We start from the raw sequence: 21,639 nt of genomic DNA, 5'->3' as shown, positions 1-21,639 counted from the left end.
GCTCGATGCCGTATAGCAGTTTTCGAATTTTTAAGCAAAACGTTATTGCTTATCGAACGTGAAAGAAAGATGAATTTTCATACATTTTATATAAAACTGAAGAGATGTTTTTCCTTATTTCAAATAAATCCGATTTCGCGTTGTTAAACTGGCTATAGAATGAACGAGAAAAATTAGAGGAAAGAAATGAAACGAAGAAAAGATTATATCAAGGGAAATTTATTGGTATAAATTGACGAGAACATTATGAATATTTTATCGCTGACAGTTCACGCAGTGCAGACAACGATTTTTGCAGGATTTTTATATCCTGTAACGAATTTTTACGAGGTTGAAGTTAGCGACGTTATCGTAACGAGAATAACAGCAACCGTTTTCTTAATTTTACAGTGACGTTGAAAGAACTAAGATTTTGAAATATGACTGTGTTTCATTTTGTTACGGTTTACTAAATTTCAGGCTAATTCCAAAATCGCTAATCAACGGTTCTTCCTCAGCATGAAATATTTCGACGCTTCGTTCTTACACCGAAAACTGTACATACACAACTTTTACTCAACCGCAGCTCAGCAGGAGATTCTATTCCTGTGTTGGGTGACGTCTTGCGATTAACTTCGATAACCATTATCGTAGTAGCGGCTAAATACTTGTAAGGATGTGCCTGGTTTTTATGCGGGGTTCGTTTAGGATAGGTTATTCCTTTCAAGTTGAGTGTAAGGAACTGTTAGCTGCACTGCTGCGGTGCACAAAGAGAAGAGAGAGGAGAGAGAAGAAGGATGGACCCCTCGTTCTTCCAACGGGAAGACTTGCAGGGATGATGATAGCGTGTGGTTATCCCACGGGTAACCTAGCAACTCCCTTCCGTCGCTCGATGCACGTCACAACCTTTGAAAAGGCAACGTCGAAACGGAATGGAACACCCAACGTAACCTAACGGCAGGATTTCTCGCATAATCTATTCAGGGGAGGGGAATTTCTTTTCGCTGAGAAATTCGATACCTGATGCATACGCATTATGCAGAAGTACACGAGTGTGTGTAATGTAACGTGTGAAATTCTCATTATCATAATATATTGTATATTGGAGCACTTTTTGTTTCACGGAAATGAAATAAGGGTTCGTTGAGCGATGAAGAAGTGACCAAGCGAACGGCAAAAATTAAAATACGCGTATCAGTTTAAAGTCTGAAACATATCTGTTTTTACAACTAATGTTGGTTGACCCGGGCAACCTTACTCATTTTATAACACGTGATAGCTAATACATGTTTTTTTTTATCTATGATGAATACTAGATCATTATAATGGATATCGCGTGTTTGATGTTACAAGGACGTATGCTCCAATAACGCGGATTTGATGGTACAACGGGGTAAAAGTTTTTTGGATAAATTTTTATTCGCAATATATGCACCCAAGTTTTGCCCTCCAACGACGTAAGTTGCGAGTGAATTTATGGTTTTTTTTCCCTCATTCTCGGACAGTGTTGTATTGAATAGACTTTGATAACGATTCGAGAGATCAGGCGCCATTTTTATGCAGGTCACCTACATGTTACCTTTTCGTGCTTCCGTATATATGTTTCCTTTACGTTTATGTTTATTTTATTTTTTTTTTTCACCGTCGCTTCCCTTTCACTTATAATGTGTCGAAAATACATGTCACGGATATCCCTCGAAGCCTATGCCGGTGCAATAAGCGCCTCGTAATGATAAAAAGAAGGGAGAAAGAAAAAGAAACGTGAGAAAAAAAGCACACACACACACAGTTTGAAAGCTCAACAGCCGTTGGCAACGGATGCCCCAGTTTTGAGGCTAACGATTTCCAGTATATCGGACTAGGCCTGCATAACTTTTTTTTTTTTTTTGTAACTTCGGTAAAATATGATGCAACGAACATGTTGCTGGACATTTTCCAAAAACACTTACTTTTTCTGACTTTTTGAAAACAATATTCTCGGTCTTATGTAACGGTTGTACGAATTTTCTCGTATGGCAATTATCCGGGTCTCGGAAAATCGTGCGAAATTTGATAACGCTATATTATAAAATTACAGAGCGGCTCCAAATCGTACGGCCAAATTATAGAAAAAATACAAAGACTCGTTCTTCGATTCGCTTTATTAGATCACGACCTTTGAAAAAGAAAGCCAACGTATATCGAAACAATCCAATATCCGTTTGGAACTTTTTAAGTCATATTTTCCGTAATATTGAACGTGAATCGAACTCTGTGTGCAAGCAAAATTTCGCGTAGTTTCATTGGAACTCAATACAAAGAGTCTTCACATTTTTTTCTTCCAACTGTTAAACAAACTTTGACCTTTAATTCAAGCGCAACAATTTCTTTATTTACACATATAACTAATTGTGAATGTTCCACACGTTGATTTTACCGACCGAAATTTAATTGGAAATGTTTTGTCAGTCTCAATATCACATATATAATATAGAATTGCCGATAATTCGTTATGTAGACACGAATAAATTTTGGAGTGAAATTCCAGCTCTTTGATAGTGTTGGGAGTATTTCTTTTTTGTTTCTTCTTATTCATTAAAAAAAAAAAAAAATCAAAAATTGACGATAATCTCTGAAATTTCAAAAGATGGCGTTTTTTTTTTTAGCAAATCTGTAAAATTTAACCCGCCCTGATCTACAAGCAATAACGTAATTCTGATAACGGATTATCATGGAATTACCGAATGAATTCTTCACTTATAGCTTCTCGGTGCTAAACTTCCTTTCCAAATATATCCCAGAATTGAGTTTTCTCGGATTTAATAAAAAAAATACAACGTATATTTGTGTAATAAGAGAAGTTGAGAGTGCTTTTGAAAAAAATCCGCCACCAGGCAATGATATAACAATCTTGGAAAGAACGAAACGGCAAATCCCGGGTGAAAAAAGTGAGTGAGTTTTATACCGAGAGGGTGAACCAGATGAGAGCCGCCCCCGAAAGCCGGGGAAGCTCAGATCGATATAACGCTACGTCATTGTGGTGGCCGCAGAGTGACGTCACAGCAGTCTGCGAACGCAATTTCCGTGGATCTAAGAGCGAGAGAGAGAGAGAGAAAGAGAGAGAGAGAGGAGAGAGAACCACGAGAGGGCGGCGATCCTGTTTAGGTCGGAAAAGTTGCTCCGCAATTCTTGGAATCAACGTACGTTTCCTGCTCTCACGCGTCACGTGATTCGTTACTTATAAATACCTTACGTTATACCTGCACGTTATGCCAGATTCTTGGCACACGCGTGTGTGAGAAGAGAAGCTTATCGTTAGCTGTTTATACGCGAGCACATAAAACTTGGGGTTAATTTAGCGTCGCGATTCTCGAAAGGTTGTCGGGGTTGAACTTTGCCGCTGGGACACCGCAGGAGTAATAAATACAGGCGAGGAGCTTAATCTCGTTAGCCAAGAGCGTGTACGTAAAGTATACACGTACGTATTACACGTAATCCTTTCGCAGTTTCCGTGATTCCATCCTTTTTTTACTTTATTTCTTTCTTTCATCGTTATTATACGTGTGTTTCATTTTTATTTATTTCTGTTTCTTGTTTTTCATACGGAGAACCTCTTGTACGTGTGCAATGAATTTTCCGTAAAAAGCTTCACACTTTGGCTGCCGTTTTACTATCCTATCTCGCAGACTAGACCCAAACTCACGATATTAAGTTCAATCATACGATTCACAGGTAAAAACGTACGGTAGAATTTCAATCTTTCAAACGATTCGATAACTTGACAAGAAAAATTTACGCGCTTTCTCATTTTTCTTAACATGAATTAAAAAGAAAAGTAAAAACCGATTTATCTAATTAGGCAAAAATCCCTACACCGGCTCAACTATGATAATTTACCATAAACGCAAGATGAAAAAAGGAGGGTGGAAAAAAATTTCAACGATTAATATTAAATTCAGGGAACTCGTCAGAGCGTGTAATAATAATTTAGTAATAATATACATACACGCGTCTTATTCCTCGGTAAAATTTCTCACGAGTGTTTCGTTTCTCTTGACAAGTTACGTTGGTAAATTTTTACCTCGAGACGGTATACGAAGAATTGAAGTTTACGAAATGCGCCGTTGGTGAAAACGTAGTTCAAACGAAATCTGCCGCAAAGTTTTTACGGGGGAAAGTTTGGACCGCGTTATACGGTAATATTCGATCCTGCCCCTTTTGATCTATTTCGAGCGTCCAGAGCACCGCGTACGTAACAGCTGTGCCGTCTTTTTCATATTCTATAATTCAATTTTGCAGAAATTCAATTACACCTATCCACGAGTATATTTCGAGCGCAACGTTACTTGATATTAAAAAACTTTTTTTCGCATGTTCTAATCTAGTATATTCATTGTTATTCATACTACATCTTACTCGTGTGAACATGTGAAAGTGTCTCTGTACAAAATTATAATCGTTGCAAGTTATCACAGCACATGCAAAATGCTTGATGTACAATTATCCGCGACGTGTGAAAAAATATTCTCTAAAGCAAATCTCAAAACGCGGAGATTTAGTGGAAACTCAACTTTTCATTTTCGAGGTGATTGCGTTAACTTCCTTTTTTCTCTGAAAACGGAGAAATTTCAACTTGCGAAAACAAAAACAAAAGAGAACAAGCTGCGAACCGAGTGAGCGTATAATTCGGTCTGCTTTCTGAAAACAACTACAATCGCGTACCCGTTTTTTCAAGCATCGAAATTTCACTTCAAATTGGGCCTCGACGCTTGTTTGCTTTCCTAAAAATCACGCTAAAAAGTATACACGTCCCGAGTTTCTCGGTTTCGCGGGTCTTGACAAAGGAATTTCGGGGGGGAAAACCGCGCGAAGAAAAAAGATTATTTAGAGAACAAGAAAAAAGAATCAACTCCCGCAATTCGTTGCCGTATCTATAGATATAACGACGCTAATCTTTGACCGCGACGTCCTTAACATTTCGAGATCAAAGGTCACGAATCCCGGTTCTATTATTAGAAGAGACAAATTTCTTCGCCGCGTTTCCATGAGGCAAAGCACACCTTGCAGTCGGTAAGCATCTGGAGCATCCGCTTCAGAATCTGTCTTTATCTCTTTTCTCTCTTTGTTCGCACCGTTTGTCTTGTTTTTCATCAAAAATAGCCTGCTTGGACATTCCGATCTATACGTAATATATACATGTACACACGCACACACACACACACATATATATATAGCTAGTGAGTCGTATTATACGTGTATACATGTATATACGTGTACCTGCCCACAGTTTCTGTGGTATTTAATGTTCCTACGAATCTGCGAATATCGGGTTGATTGTGAGCCAAAAATCAGTGATCAACAGCTTTCGAGGGAATGAGGCTACGGTTTTAATCCTTTTTTTTTCTATGATTTTTCGTATTTCCCTCTCACACGTAAATTGTCATATTTATTTATAAAAAAAACACAAACATGTGGATCGATACGTGTGTAAGTCATATCACGCCGCTAGTTATTATTACGACCTAGAAACAAAATAATCGGACGTTCCGTTTCTTCGAAATCATTATTCGTCAATTATATACCTTCATAACCACAGACTTGCGTATAAAAATTTATAAACACATACGTGGCACTGCACTTTTTATTGCTGCGGGGAAAACCCATTTTGTGACCCAAAAATCGTTACCAGGAATACAGGTACATATCATCATCATATTATAATTACGCGTTGTAATAGTTATGGGCGTTGCAAATGACCCTGAGAACTGGCGCTTTTCTCTACCGTAGGTGTTCTTGAATCGAGGTCCGGTTCCTGTCGGTGGATGACCAGGAATTTTGAAAGGCGTATACAGAACATGGACCACGTGCCAAACTTAATATATTATACGTTTCACTTTGACTTGTCATTTGGTTCTTAAATCGCTCCCGATGGATTTATCGTGTAAATAGACATACATATTACAAAATTGACACCGTGATGACGTACTTCGCGATTACTTACGTTTTATAAAGTGATAACGAGAAATTACTTGACGAATAAATTTTCATTATATTAGGCGATTTCTCAATATTACAAAGAGTAATGTTGTAATCCTAAATGATTTCTCATGACTACCAACGATTACCTTTATGATTACCTAGAGGCAGAATTTTATTTCAGTATCAATGATTTCAGACTGATTTCGGAGGTTATAAAAGAATTTGGAGGATGACAAAATGATTTCGAAAGATATTGACGCATAAAACGCTTCGATGAAACATCCCTTCCATATTACGTATTCTGCAGCTCGAATTCTGACTTATTTAATCCGTTGCTGCCTCCGTAATGCACAAATGTTACGCGCGTCGCAGATTGCAGCAGACGACTGCACTGCTGCACCCGGTGACAAAACTTTCACACGTGGAAAATTGAAGCCAAACTTGATAGATATGCAATATATAATATATACATTCATGCCATTTTCTTTTTCTTCCCTTAACCACGTGTCCTTTCATCTTTCTTTCTTCTTTTCCCTCGTGATTCTACATTTTCCTACTTCCATTCTTAATCTTTACTGCACCTTCGACGGAACCTTATCACGTAGATCTAATTGTAAATACCGTGCAGCCGTTCCGTCTTATTTCTTCATACATTTCATACCTTGCACTACTTCCACCGCGACAACTGCATCTCGGCGATATTCACGTATGTTTGCACTTGTCCGTCCTTCTCCGGCCGGCTGGCTCTCGCTCCGTTCATAATTGGCTCCTTTGACCATTCGACCAGACGTCTATTCGCCTACCTTCTACAGCCCGCGTTTGCACAAGCAAATGAAAACCTCGGTCTATCGCCGCTGAAGGGTTGTCAAGCTTCAGCGAAAATCCAAACTATTATTATACTCGACCGTTTCCCAACTTTTCGCATTGTGCAGGGTTTCCATGGTAGGCACGTACCTATGTATACATACATATATATACGCAGAGATAATCGTCCCATATAATAGACGATGAACTTTGAATGGAATGGAATGGAATGGAATATTTACCGGGATCAATGGAGAAGCAGTGATAAGAAAATAAGTCTCGCGGGAGAATGGTTATGGATTTTATTTTTTTATATCGCAATTATTTTTACACGGACACTCAAGCTTAACGCTCGCTGTTATTCTCGCGGTGTTTATGAGTGTTGGAAAAAAATCACAACTTGTAACCAGTGAATTTTCCGTTAAGAAAAATGTCAGGCAGAAAGAATAAAAGATTTAAAAAAAAAACATTGCACCGTCATCGATTCGGCGTTGTGTTAATCGAGAAAGTCGAAATTGGGGGATGAAACAAAAGAGAAAAAAATCCAAAAATTTAAATACGAGACGAAGTTAAAGTATTGTCTTCGTGAAACGTTATACTTGCGTACGTGACAATTTTAAAGCTGTTATTTATTTCTCAAGAGTTGTAAATCGTTGTAACGACAACAATAAAAATACTCTAGTGACTTTTACGGTTGCTTATAAAAGAAAATTTGCTACGTTGTATAAATTTTAATCGGTGTACCTTAACCCTCTGCATCTGCAGGCACGTACCTATCTGATACTAATAAAATGCAAAAATGGCCTACCCATTTCCACAGGTGAATAATATAATTTAATGTTGCAGGTAGTAACCGGCAATTTTTCATTTATTCATACTACTACGTATTACATATTCTGCCAGTTTTGTGAAGAAATAATTCCAGAATTATTTCACACCTTCCTTTTTTTTTTTTTTTTTGTCTTGTTTTCATTTCACCGTCACACCGTAGCGGAGAGCTTTCAGCTTTATCTCGGCAGCTTTCTCGTGCCCCCATAAATATGAATAACAGTTGTAATAAACTGTGTTAAATGCGGGTTCCTTGTACTCTATGTCATCACGCTGGCGTCGCGTTTTGCACGTATTCTTACATATACATATTGTGTATAGTACATGTACTTATATGGCCTGCTAACATTCTTTCACTTTTTTGCCCTGCATCATAGAAAATACCAGAGACCTTCGCAGTTTCGCTTATATAGGTATATATATATGTATATATGGATATAGATATTTGTAGCGAAAAGATGGATAAAATAATAACAATAATAGCAATAATAATAATTTCCTCCTATCAAACGCATCGAATAACCATATTTTGCTCGATATCGCAACTTGTAAGGAATTTTTTATTTATCCTCCTTATCCGTTTCAATTTTTACTTATATATTACATTATATAATATAGATATATTCTTCAAGTTATCTCTCTTGTCTCGATATTTCAACACCGTCCGAAAGCTTCGTTGTAATTTCTTTTACGACGTCATATCGCCGTAGGAATTTTCCCTGCGCGATTTCAGACGAAAATTTACACCAAGGATATTCCGACTTTGATATATTTTCTTGAGAAAACTCACAGTAAATAGGTGTAATCTTTTCTCTAATCGGTATACTTGTATTATATCGTGGAAAGAAGAACAATTTCTAGAATCGTAAATCTGCAATCAAGGTACCGTATAATGCGAGCGGAATGTGCAGATTTTCCAGTTTTTCATTTCGCCGAATCTTTGATGATACGCATCAACGTCTTGCGAGATTTTCGACGATGTCGAAGTTTCCGTTACACAGTATTCTGTACAACAATGAGTATTTTATGCATATATATGATACGGTGAATAGTTGACTTTGCGAACAAAATATTCTCGCACGCGCACGTAGGATTTCAATTTGTTTTCGAACAGCGATCGTCGAGGAATATCTTTTTCTCAATTGTTTTCCCAACGATATGTATTCCGTCCGCAACGTTATGTAAGATAATAAGCTATAAATTGAATTGTTTTCAATTTGTTTACATATATATACCGATTCTTGGAACGATTTCTGCATCATTGAACTGTGTTTATAAATTATACGCTTCATGTATATGTTTATGTATGTGTATAGATTTCCAGGTAACTACAGAGAGACGACTTCTATCAATTTATGACGCAGCTGTATATAAGAGAGATTTGTTTGAAGCATTTGAAATTTAATTGAATCGGCGAAATATAGCGGAACGGCGGTTTTTATTACTTTGTAACTTCTTGTCACGAAACGAAGAATAAAATAGTAACATTGGTAATAATTAAAATAACGAAAATATTCCGATCAGTTCAAAGAAAATTAAGAATCTAACGATACTTTTATGTTTTTTTTTTTTTTTTCAACTTTGTCATACCTACGCGGCAAGAATTTCAATACATATATGCGTATACCAAATAATTTGTTCATATGCATTTGCTAATTTATTGCGAAGAAATCAGCCTTAGAAAACATATATACGCAGTGATTTGAGAAGCTTCTTGCTTACGCTAGTTTCTGAGAAGAATCTGGTAATGATTAACATAAAATTTCAATTCTTAGGCCATAACTGCGTCGTCGTTCATTCATGAGACGACGACACCGCGCACGTCTGATTATTCTATTCCGATATGCTGACGCACAGATACGTCGTTTTAAAAACATTGATGTCAATGTGTCTGTCAATGTATGAAAAATCGCTGCGACGCATTCGCGGTATACGATCTGGTCAGATGATAGTTAAGAAGGAGAAAATGGTACACGGAAAAAGTAATTCTAACTATTCGATTCATTACCAGTACGTGGTTTGAAATTCTCCTGTTACATTAGTCTTTAATGTTTAAAGGGTGAGGGTAAAAATTTAGTTCAGAATTAATTATAAAGCGATGTTTATTCATTATTCAAATTAGCACTCTTAACGAGAAAAATCATTAAGTCTAGCTAGTGGAAACTTGACGCGAAAGACGAATGGCGACTCATCCATACGGGGCAAACAGCAAAAATACAAGTCCGAACTACGTACTTGGAAAAGTTTTTACCAAATATGCGATATAACATGAGTCGAAACGATATTAGCAAAGAACCGGACGATGAAGGTTCAATTTCGAGATTGATCTCATTTCACCATTTGTCTCAAATTATTATCCGAGCCCGGATTATTATTTAAATACACATTTTTTACTCAAATCATTTTCATTCATTATTTGTTCTTCAGCATAAAGTATGAAGTTTGACGCCAGAAAATTCAGTTTCTATTTTCCATATTTTATTTTTCTAAATCTATATCATATTTACACGTCTTGTATTTTTGGATACATATTTATGCGGTCCCTAATTATTATACTTGGTCCCTGTCAACTTGGGAACAACGAGAAGCGTACTATACTTTATAGTCAAGGTGCAACTTGTGGTGAAAAAATCGACCTACATTTTTCCGGTGATTTTTTTCCCTCTGCTTCTCTTTGTCAGCAGAGGCGAAGGCATATTAACGGTCCCACCGTGCACGCTTCTTCTTCCGGCACGATTGTACGTATAACGCAGCTATAATACCAACTGCCATTGCATACGCATACACCGTATACCCACCTATGTTAGGTGTACCAACGTTACAGGTACGCGAAAGCAGTAAATACAGGCACGTATTAATTACGGTTGAAAAAACTTTCCTTATGCATCGCGAAGCATCGTGCACCATGCACCATGCAACAGCATAACGCTTATTATAATAATATATGTATAAGACTCTTGTCGTTATTTCTTTATTATTCGAAGTTTACTGTGAATCGACGCCTGTGCGTAAATTTCGATCACGAAAAGTTCCGAAAGCGCCAAATTCCGAATTTTTTGGGTGACGAAACTTACAGTACAGAAATAAAACTTTGACGAAACATCAAAGCTTAAAGTTCCGAAGGTGCGAAAATGAGAAAATTCAAAAATCTGAAACATCGAAGATTTTTAGTTGTGTGAATTTCTAGTTTTGTGGAATTTCTGGTCATTCTGATTTTCGATTTTTCTGTTTTTCTACACCCACTCGTTGACCAAACTACGCTACGTGAGTATATTTTGACTTTCGGCATTTTACTCTATCGAAACTTTATTTCTCGGAACTTCACTTTCTGAAACGTTGCTCTGTCGTAACTTGAATCTCGGATTTCGGAACTTTGAGCCGTCGGGTTTCCGATAAAAATTTTGATTTCTTTACTCCAAGCTTCGCCACCAAATAATTCGAAATTAGGCGTTTTCACATACATTCCATTTCGAAACTCGAACCCTGCCCCCAACCTCGGATGCAAATTTCGATTTCATACCTACTTAATTTTTCGTTTCAATTTTCACTTTCACCCTACGATCATCGATTGTCGGCAATATGGGAAAAAAATTCGTCGATCATACTATTCCGCTGTTACGCGAAAGGATTGTTTTTCCTCGTTGAAAATTGAGTTCGCCGACGGTGGCAGGATGTAACTTTTCCCATTACGAGGACTAGCCGTTGAAATTTATCGCGCTCTTGAAAACCCGGCGAACTGCCGAATTCCATATCCCGGGCAACTGCTGCCCCCCAAATCCTCCTCAAATTCTTTTCTATCATCCCCAATGTCTGTTTCACGACGACGCGACCCTCTCTCGATCACATTCGCCGCAACACCTGCCGATCTATTAATACCGAGGAAGAGAAAAGAAACCCCTGCGACTGAGGCTTCGAGCTTAAGCTTCGGGCTTCGGGCTTCCTGCGTCAGCGGCGATTCGGGGAGGATTTTAACGTCGAGGAATAACGCGTCGAGAATTTATCGCTAGGCGTAATATCTCCGAAAATATATTTTTAAGGAAAACGTACCGTGATTTATATACGCTACGGTGCAAACACTATATTTCCATGCACCTCTGTATCAACTTTGAACGTATAATCTTTTAGATGAAATCGTATCTACCTAATGGAGGGAAACAAATACGTTGAATCATTGTTTTTTCTCTCTCTCTCTCTCTCTCTTCTATAAATACCAAAATCGTACAATTTTACCGGGTGCGACTAATCGCACGTAACTAACAAGATGAAATTATTTCTTAGCTCCTCATTTGCAGTTGATTGCAAAGCTTGGTTGTCGTATAATAGGTACGGGAAAATCCTTATATTTTTATACTTACATAATTAAACCCACGCGTGACATATGTGTAAAAAAAACATGTATCAACGCTATTGAAAATTTCTTCAGGACGATTATGACGGAAAATCTATTCGCAAATGAAGGTGTTGATTCATATATCCTCAAATACGGATAAACGATGAAATGTTTGTTGACGAAAAGATTGGGAGAGCGGCATGTGATCTACTTAATACCATGCGTTCGAATTTGAGGTTGAATAATTTCTTTTACACCTCTCACGGAGACATCGTATTAACAAAATTCAACTCAATCTTGACTCGAGCAATCCTTTTTACTCTCTGTAATCCTGATTTCGTAATTCTTTCTCCTTCAATTAACTCCTCCGCTCGGCTGTAAGCCTGCGATGCATCATCGAGTCAGGGACGAACAATCCTCGCTACTGAATGTGCGCAAAATACACCGTGTAACACATCCTGGCGCGTTACGTGGGCGTCCATGGTCCGTGGCGAAGGAGGCCTTCTTCCTCCGCCTGTAATGTCGAAGAGTAAACAACTTTGTTCAGGGATGGAAAATAAGCGTAAATACGTACACGCGTGTATGCATCTACAATACATGTATATACATGTATGTATGTATACCTATACAAACTGCTGAACCCAAGCTTCGGGGGTCGAAGCGCCGGCGTCAACGCGGCCGGGAAGAGGAACGATCTCTGGAGGGAGGAAAAGAGAGAGAGAGAGCGGGGTGGGGGTGGAGGAAAGCCCGAGTTCAGCTGCGGGGTGAGGGGTGGAGGTGACCCCCTGTCGCATTAAGCCACCCCCTCCCTTCCATCCACCCCTGCGCTGCTGCAGGCCGAATCAATACTCGGCCAACTACCTGTTTACGCTTTGCGAGACCTTATATACCCCCGTGTATCTATGTATTCATTCGTGTATATGTATGTATGTATGTTCTCGACGGGGACGCGACGCGTACGTTTTTCACCTATGCTTTTTTTTAGCCTCCAGATATTTTCATTTATTTTATTCCGTTCGTTTAGTTTATACTACTTTTTTTTCTTTTCTTTTTTTTTTCTTTTTTTGCACCGTTAAATAAGGCTTCGACATCAATTTATTCTTCTGCATTAACGTGAAGTTAACGCAGTAGTCTACGTACGATAAAATATATGACGAATTGCGGTAATCAGAACGGATAGTAAGATGTAGTAAGTATTCTGCAGGTTATAGGTGAAGAAATTTATTTTCACGTTGTATCTGGTATTGTAATTTTCCCTTATGGTGAAAAATAAAAGTATTCTTTCACTCTCGTATCATGACCCATTACTCAAAAAGTAGATATGTATATCTTCCTGGAAACGTATCAAATGAATAACCGATACTCAAAAAACTTGTAACTCCTTTCGACTTGATAATCAGACTTTATATTTCGTATCGCAATTTATTTAACTTCGTAGAAGAAGGGAATGTAATTTTTACTTTAACTCTATAATTTTTTTTTTTTTTTTGTCGTTTTCTATCCTCGGCTAATCCGATATGGTGAATCTATGAAAAGAAAATTGAAGCTACACGTTGTAGAAAAAGCTCTCTGAAAGGATGAAAGGATTTTCTATGAATGGGCGTAGCTGTATCGTCGGCAAAAACGTCGTACGAGACTTCTTCGTAATCACATGATGTTAAACAATTTTTGATAAAAAAAAAATCCGTATTTGACGGAGAAAATTGGAAAAAGTGTTCATTTATGTGTACAATCTTACAAGCCTCAATTTTCTTTATTATTTATAGAGACGGGTTTCCGTTTACAAAGTGAAACGAAATTCTAGCCGATAAGAAGGGCAAATTTGGGCTAGCTGGTTCGTGTTTCGATTTTACGTCAATTTATTTCTTCATTTATAATACTTTTCTTTCATTTCAATTTACCGATGATTGAATACACTTGAAGAAATTGGTCGAATATGTTGTACCTGATGGTAATTTATACCCACATCGTGAATTATTTTTCCACTTTGTGCAACAAACAAGTAAAGAGCTTAAAACAAAGAAAAAATCTATCTGTAAACAAACGCCCCGATCGATCTCGTTAATCAAACGAACCGTGAATCAAGCTCACTCCAATCCAACCCTCCGAGAGCTTTTGAATACATATTGTTGCGAACGATACTTCACCGCATCGACAAAATCGATGGTCCAATTTCTATTTACTTCCTTTGCCTCGGTGGATATAAATTCGACGGATCAACGTAATTATTCCACATGTCAAAGTGAAATGAAAAATACACACGTCAAGCTAATGTAATAGCTTTTCTATTGAAAAAATTATTTCGCTTACATTGAATATTGTCAGAGCTGTGTTAAAAGTCCCGGTGTTAGTTAATCATGATAAATTGGGTGAATACAGATTAAATCACGTTGCAATTACTTTTTGTAAAAGGAAAACTTCGCTTCCGAGGGTAACGAAATTAAATCCGCGAGCGTATAAATGAAAGTTTTGCTTGTTTCTGGATCTTGTTTCAGTTTATTGATCGTCGCTAAATAATGATAGTTCCATCGATATTAACAAATAACAATTTTGATATCAGAAATTCTTGTTTGTCACAAAGTACTGTCAGACTCTGTATCTTCCTGGAACATAATATTCTGTTTTACATATATTCAACGGAAAAAAATTTATAAGTTCTGACCAAAAGTGTGAAATATCATTGCTGGCAAGTTATAAATGACTACCGTCTATAGAAAAATATTCGTATCTCTCGAGAGTTTTTGGTAAATAATCTACGACGCGACCGAATCATCCGTGTTTTTCATATTTAATCAAATGAACTCAATCAGCTGATCCTCTTGGACGGCAGAACGAGTGAAAGTGGTAGAAATGCGGAAAACGTTGTGTAACGAAAAAAAGTATAACAAAAGAATTGTGAGCAGAAAGAAAAGAGCTGTCCTCTGTAGAGCGGCGCACGAGCAGCTCTTCATCTAACGCCCTCCTATTCAGGGTCACGAAGAGTACGCGGTTGAAGGGAAGTGAAAGGTCAAGTTTCCTCCCTAACCATCCCTGCTGTAATTAGTCTCCAGCAGCAGTTGCGGTTCTAGTGTTTCCGCAGAAACTGCCAAAACTAATCGCTCTTCAAAATGGCGGGCTAAACTTGGGCTCAATCGAATTAGACGGGGGAAGTGAAGCCCTATCGTCGTATCGAATGTCACCTCTGTATCGTGAAAAAGTGTTCGTACCTCTTGACAAGTATTGGGAAACATGCGAATCGATCCTCTGTAATCATTTCAATGTCTATAAAGGTTTTTACAACAAGGTGTCAAACTCGCGGATAGTTTATCGATCATTTCCGGCATGCGAGAGACTCGCCTTCTAGAATTTTAATATATGTGGTTACTCTGCTTTCAGGGAGGATATCCGGCTAAGCTGAAGAAGGTACTGATAGTAACAGCGCCGCTCTGGTTCAAGGCGCCGTTTAAAATCCTCCGACTCTTCGTCAGGGAAAAACTCCGGGATCGTGTTTTCACGGTGTCGATACCACAGCTGACGCTTCACATACCCAGGGAATCGCTTTCCCGCCGTCTGGGCGGCACCTTGGAGGTTCAGCATGACGCGTGGCTACTTCACTGCCTTAAGTCAATGACTAACCGGGGCGGGGGTGAACTCTGCGAGGTGATAATTCGCACGTTACGCGTTTAAATTGTAAAGAAATCAAGAGGGTTGAAGAAGTGGGCGGACCTCGGGAATTTATACATCGACAACCAATCGATCGATTCGTTCGAGCCTTGTTCTACTCAGAAGTATGTTCGAGCTCCGTTCGCATATTTTCTTATTGTTTTTCTTGCTCATTAGAATCAATCAAGAGGAAACAACGTTATTCACAATAACGTCAACCATTTCGCTCGGTGAGGAAAGGAGACAAACTGTCCAAGATACTGTCCCCAGGTTCGAAGTGTCGAGCCGTTTTCGAGATATCGCGGGCAAAACTTATGACACCGAACGAAATGGTTGACGGTACTGTTATAAAAATGTCTGTATGCCCGCGTCTAATTCCTATTTCTTGGTTCTTACGATAGACAAAAAAAATGTGAACGAAGCTTGATCTATATACTTTCGATCAAAACAAATCATAATCCATTGTGAGTAACGGATTGTCGAGATACTAAGTCCCAAAATTCACCCTACACTCTTTTGGCCCTCCACTCGAATAATACTTGTTATACACCCGCACCTCCTCAACTCGTCTTGGTAATTTTCCTCGTCAGGTTGCCCCCGGCGTCGTCGCCCCGTTACCCCCGACGCTGAAGATCCAGAATCAGCAGCAGAACTCCAACGGCGGACCGATCGGCAGTCCAACCAGTCCCCTTAACGAGAAGCTAAAGGCGAAGAATGGCGTCGCGAACAACAGCGAAATCGAGACCTCGAACGAGCACACGAACGGCGATCACTGGCCCGGAAGCGACGAGGCGCCCTCGCCTGTTCAACCCCCGTCTTCGGCCAGTTCCGGTTTCAGCGACGACGACAGTCTCCACGGTGACCTTGCACTTCAGGCCGTCTCGATGGAGCAGCTTATCGAGGCTGTGCACACCAGGGGGAAAGTCGGACTCGTCTCCGAGTACATGGAGATCAGACAGAGACCGCCGGATGGCTCCTTCAATCATGCAAAGTTAGTGACTATACCTAGTCTCCAGTCTCGGCGCCTTCTTGTACACTTGGCGGCAGTGATTCTGACAATGAAACGGCTAATTTTTTTCAACGAGTCGGTTACGTTGGCAATATGCGGAATCAGACCGCAGCGCCACCGTTGGTGAATCGTGAAACGACACGAACGTCGAATTTAACTCAAAAAAACAAAATTCCACGTTTACAAAGATTGAGCCAAACGTTACATAATCTATGACCGTCGAACGTAGGACAAAAATACAAAATTTGACGGTTATGGATTGTGTTATGTTTACAAAGATTGAGCCTGTTTTGCGGTTGGCCGGCGGTGGCGCTGTGGGCTGATTCTTTGTTGCCAACGTAACCGACTCGTCGAAAATATTAACCGTCTCAGAATTACTGTCGTCAAATGTTCAAGGCACCGGCTGGAATTCTTCACGTTATCTCATTGTCAGAGGATATTGCGTCAACTTGGGTTACGTATCATCGGCGCGTCATCGAGTTCTTCTCGAAATCAATCCTCGGTAAACAATTTACGAGCGGATGTTCATCTTTCGTTATCGTGATACGCGATTATTATATGCCTGCGTTAATGCTGCACGGGTTGATTTAACGTTCCGGAGTCACGCTGTATCTATGTCCACTTCTTACACGAGTGAGGCTAAGATTAATCTTCTCAACGAATTCTTTGGTAATTAAACACCATTTCGTCTGCGATAATTATTCGAACTAACGGCTATTTTCATAATCGAACACGTTCGGGCTTTCGCGACTATCGAATAGCTATCAATTCAATTCTCGTAGTTTTCTGAGACAAATTGTGATTTAGAACGGTCGATCGACTCACTCAGGTGTTGCATTATAATGCCATTCAATTGCAGTGTGCTCAATTTTAATAGAACTTACAAAAAGACGAATTTCCGATCACTTGTTTTGCCAAAAAATCAAATATTGAATTTTTATGTATTCATTTGTCGGATATTTTCTGGACTGTAAGGGTTCAATGAATTCAAAGAAATAGAATAGATTTTACTCAAAACTGCAGGAAAAGAGACACACATCAAGATTTTTCGTAAAAAATACGCATGTCAACTATAGTTTTGACTATAAATCTAGTAAATTCTACTCTGCACGCAGTGATATTCACCAATTCTAGCGTAAATTCAACTTCCTACGAAGCATATTTTGCCAAAAAAACCTGTTGTGTCCCTGTTTTTTTTTTTTTTGCAGTTTTGAAAAAAATCTGCTTTATTATTCTCTCCGTGCACGCAGTTATTGCATTTTCGTATGTGAAATAAAACTACCTTGTCAAAAATTCTCGTGGTTTTAGAAAGAAACAAAAAGAAACGATGCCACTGAACGGAGAATATAGGTTTGATGAAACTTATGTGATGAACCGTCGAAAGTTTGACGAAAGTTTTTTGCGGGATCCGGGAACCGCAGAAACCGCAACATAAGTAAAGATGATAAGAAGGAGGGAAAAAAACCTGATTCTCAATTCACGACATGAAAAGCTTGGAAATATTTCCTAGAATTCTTCATGACGAATCGTTTCTTGTGAATGATTTACGCGTAAAAATACTTGGCCGTGAAGTTATATGTGAATTTTCTACTTTTCAGACTCAGAGCGAACCAGCCGAAGAACAGGTACACCGATGTCTTGTGCTACGATCACAGCAGAGTGAGTCTGTCGGAAGTGGAAAATGATCCATCTTCGGATTACATAAACGCGAATTTCGTCGACGGTTACAAACAGAAAAATGCTTTCATAAGCACCCAGGGTCCATTACCAAAGACATGCGGTGATTTTTGGAGGATGGTTTGGGAGCAGCAAAGCCTTGTCGTCGTTATGACTACGAGGTGAGTGGATTTGTCTTCATAAAATTTTACATGAAACGATCACGAGCACATTGTAATAAAACGTTGACAGAAATTCAATTGCGTTACGCAAGCGAAAAAATTCAGCCGATCTTTTTATCGAATCGTTTCCATTTTGTTGTTTGTGAGTGTGTTTGAATCGTCGATATGTGCAGGAATAAATTTCGCCTACACAGGATAAACATGTACATATGTATATATACGTATAACGTAGATCGATGCCGAATTTTTGGACTCTTTCCAAAATTTTATGCTGCACGCTTCGTTCGTTCGTTCTTTCGATGCAATTTTACTGACAATGAGTACAGTAGCAACAATTCATGCGAATGCTTGCAGCAAGCTTGTGGACATTAATCAACTTTGTATGTTTGTACAAATCGTTTGCTGTTTGCTCCGCGTTGTCTCGGTTGAGTAACGAGAAGTTCAACGTAGCGTGACATATTTTTACAATCTGTCCGCCCACACGAATCTCGCATGCAGCGCTATTTTTCGCGCAGCTTCGTAAAGTGATATCCATTTGGTTCCGGGGAAAATTTCCTTAACCCCACCTGTACGCAAATCGATCAGCTAGGACCGTACTGCGTCAATACATACTTATTTTTAGAACAAACGTAAATAGGTAACGGCTATGTATATACGTGTGTGTGTGTATGTATGTGCGTAGTTTCGACGAAGTCGCCAAATTAACTTTTGCAAAACATGGCACGAGAATAACCCCCGCCCACGTTTTCTTGTCGCTAAATCAAGTTGCATGACAATTTGCGCACTTATTAATTTTTCAATTCGTTTTCACCTCGACAGAGTCGTCGAACGGGGGCGTACAAAATGCGCCCAATACTGGGGGCCCAAACCCGGGGACGAAGTTTCGGCTGGAGGATACACAGTCACTACTCTCGAAGTTGAAACGAATCCTGACTACACGATATCCATGCTCCTCCTCACCAATGACAAGGTAACGACTATACCCCGCAACACGTTTGTATGTAATCTGCAAACTCAAACGGTTCCTCTAGATTTTTGTTACGCCAACTTTCGGTACAAAATTATTTAGTGACAAGATTTTTATGAAAGAAATGAATGTTTACTTCAACGGAAATGTCAAAGGTTCTTTCTATCTCGGACTACCGTCGAAATAATATCGTGTCTCTCGTGTTGGCGAGTTTAAGCACTTGAAGAGCTTACGGCAGACCAGAGACTCTTAATACGGTACGTTACGATGTTTCGGATAAAGGATTCAATTGCCAGTGATAGAACCAATATCAGTTTACTTTGACAAATCGGAGAAAATATAGATTCGGTGACGTCCAGTATTTATTTCAGCAAAATTACGTTGTTCTGATTGTAGAGCTTCAAAAAACAGAACCCTTATCGTATGAAAAGCGGGAATGTTGTTTAAAAAAAATTTACAATCTCTCAAACCAATTTTACTAACTTCATTTTTCATGGTAATCGTTGCGTATCTCGAAACTAATAATTAGATATGGATAATACCGTTTCCCCAAACCTTTCATGTCTCTAAGCTGTGCTCTGAAAAAATATTATACAAATTTTTCTAAAATTCCTCCAGACGGACGAAACCAGGGAAGTGTGTCATATGCTGTATACAGCCTGGCCAGATTACGGTGTACCACAATCGGCGAAAGCCTTGCTACAGTTTTTATCATTAGTCAGACAACAACAGAGCAAACTTCTTGCTAGTCGAGGTGACACTTGGGCAGGCCATCCTCGAGGACCTCCGATAGTAGTTCATTGCAGTGCGGGCATTGGAAGGACAGGTAAATTTTGAAATTATTTGGTACTTTCTGCCTGCCGTTTCGATGGAAATGAGTGAATTAATTCCAATACAAATTATTTCAGGGACCTTTTGCACCCTGGACATTTGTATATCGCGTCTCGAAGACACGGGGACAGTTGATGTCCGGGGGACGGTCGAAAAAATCCGAGCCCAAAGAGCGTACAGCATCCAAATGCCTGACCAGTACGTATTTTGTCACAGAGCACTAGCGGAGTACGCGTTATCTCGCGGTATGCTGAGTCCACAGCACCTGGCAATGCTGCCGTCGACCGTTGAAGAGGATTCTGACTAATCTATAGCTATTTAATTGTATTATTGTGTAAGGCCCAACCTGTAACCAAACCCTTTCGTCCTGTTCCTCGACTCACAGGGTCTAACAAACAATTCCGGAGGAAAACGTATATTTAGGTAACGCGTTACTGAGAGCTGACTGGAAAGTGCTGTTCCTGATTATCCAGTATAGAAGTGTACATTTTTCAACAATTCTAGATGCCATCACGAAGTGAGTTTTTTTTACATCAATTTAAAGACCATTTTAAATGGTGAACAATTTTTTCGCGGGTCAACGGGTATCTGGGGTGTTCTTTTCGCTCTGTCCCTCTCTTAGTTTTTTCTTTCTCCTCTTCTTTTGCGTCAGCATTTGTATATCCCACTACTTCCAGTACTCAAAAATAACCAACATATATTGGAGGTCTGTTCGTTGCTGCGATACGGTCAAGCCAACTTTCGACAAAGAAAAATTATCCGTTTCGTTATTCATCTTGAGATGAAAATATCCCGTAATTTACAGTAATTTTTCCAATCGGCGTTTTAAACTCTATCGTTGATGATAATAGAGCTCGAAATTGATATTATGAATAGAAATGATTCATTTTCATTTATTGATTGGAAAATAATTGCAAAAATTAGAACCGTAATCTTGAAAAATGAGCGTAATAGAATTGATGCCGAATTTCAAATAAATTTTTAGGTTATAGAGTATTGCGACTGATGGAGTATAATGGGGATTTAGTAGAACAATCAATTGGACTGAGTGCAGAACATTTTTAAATGATAGATTTTAAAAGATAGAAGAAAAAGTATATACTTATTACATTGCGAGAATAGAAAATCTAAGTTAATATAACTTTGATGGCAGTGTATAATATTTATAACTATTATTCTAGACTTAGAATATGAAAAATGAATTTTTGTCGTATCAACTCAAATATTCGTACGTAATAGTACAATTGACACTTTCACACTTCAAGTGCTACCTATAAACGACGTGAAAGGTTTTACTTCCGTTGGTGTTCTTGCGTTCTTATCATCATCTACTGAACGCACATGCCTCGTTTTCATTCTAAGAAGTCACTTATAAAAACATATATTTCAAGTTCAGGACTGGGTTTGAGCTTATTTCTGTTGTACCTATTCTAAGGTCAAAATTTATTGCTAA

At 38.8% G+C, this 21,639-nt stretch overlaps 1 protein-coding gene across 2 annotated transcripts in view; it reads left to right on the top strand.

Moving 5' to 3' along the window:
• LOC124185509 (tyrosine-protein phosphatase non-receptor type 9) overlaps positions 1 to 21,253 on the top strand; it is a 60,056-nt gene extending 38,803 nt beyond the window's left edge. For both annotated transcript variants that reach the window (XM_046576362.1, XM_046576363.1), the window contains exons 5-10: positions 15,275 to 15,538; positions 16,132 to 16,532; positions 18,149 to 18,388; positions 19,208 to 19,358; positions 19,974 to 20,181; positions 20,264 to 21,253. In XM_046576362.1, the coding sequence (XP_046432318.1) occupies positions 15,275 to 15,538; positions 16,132 to 16,532; positions 18,149 to 18,388; positions 19,208 to 19,358; positions 19,974 to 20,181; positions 20,264 to 20,493 (1,494 nt within the window). In that variant the 3' untranslated portion in view covers positions 20,494 to 21,253. The remainder of the gene's footprint in view (positions 1 to 15,274; positions 15,539 to 16,131; positions 16,533 to 18,148; positions 18,389 to 19,207; positions 19,359 to 19,973; positions 20,182 to 20,263) is intronic.
• Positions 21,254 to 21,639: the final 386 nt, after the last annotated feature.

The sequence above is a fragment of the Neodiprion fabricii genome, chromosome 6, assembly GCF_021155785.1.
Source record: "Neodiprion fabricii isolate iyNeoFabr1 chromosome 6, iyNeoFabr1.1, whole genome shotgun sequence".
In the NCBI taxonomy this organism is placed as follows: Eukaryota; Metazoa; Arthropoda; class Insecta; order Hymenoptera; family Diprionidae; genus Neodiprion; species Neodiprion fabricii.
The sequence above is the reverse complement of the archived record's forward strand: the minus strand, read 5'-3'. Positions and strand labels throughout refer to the sequence as shown.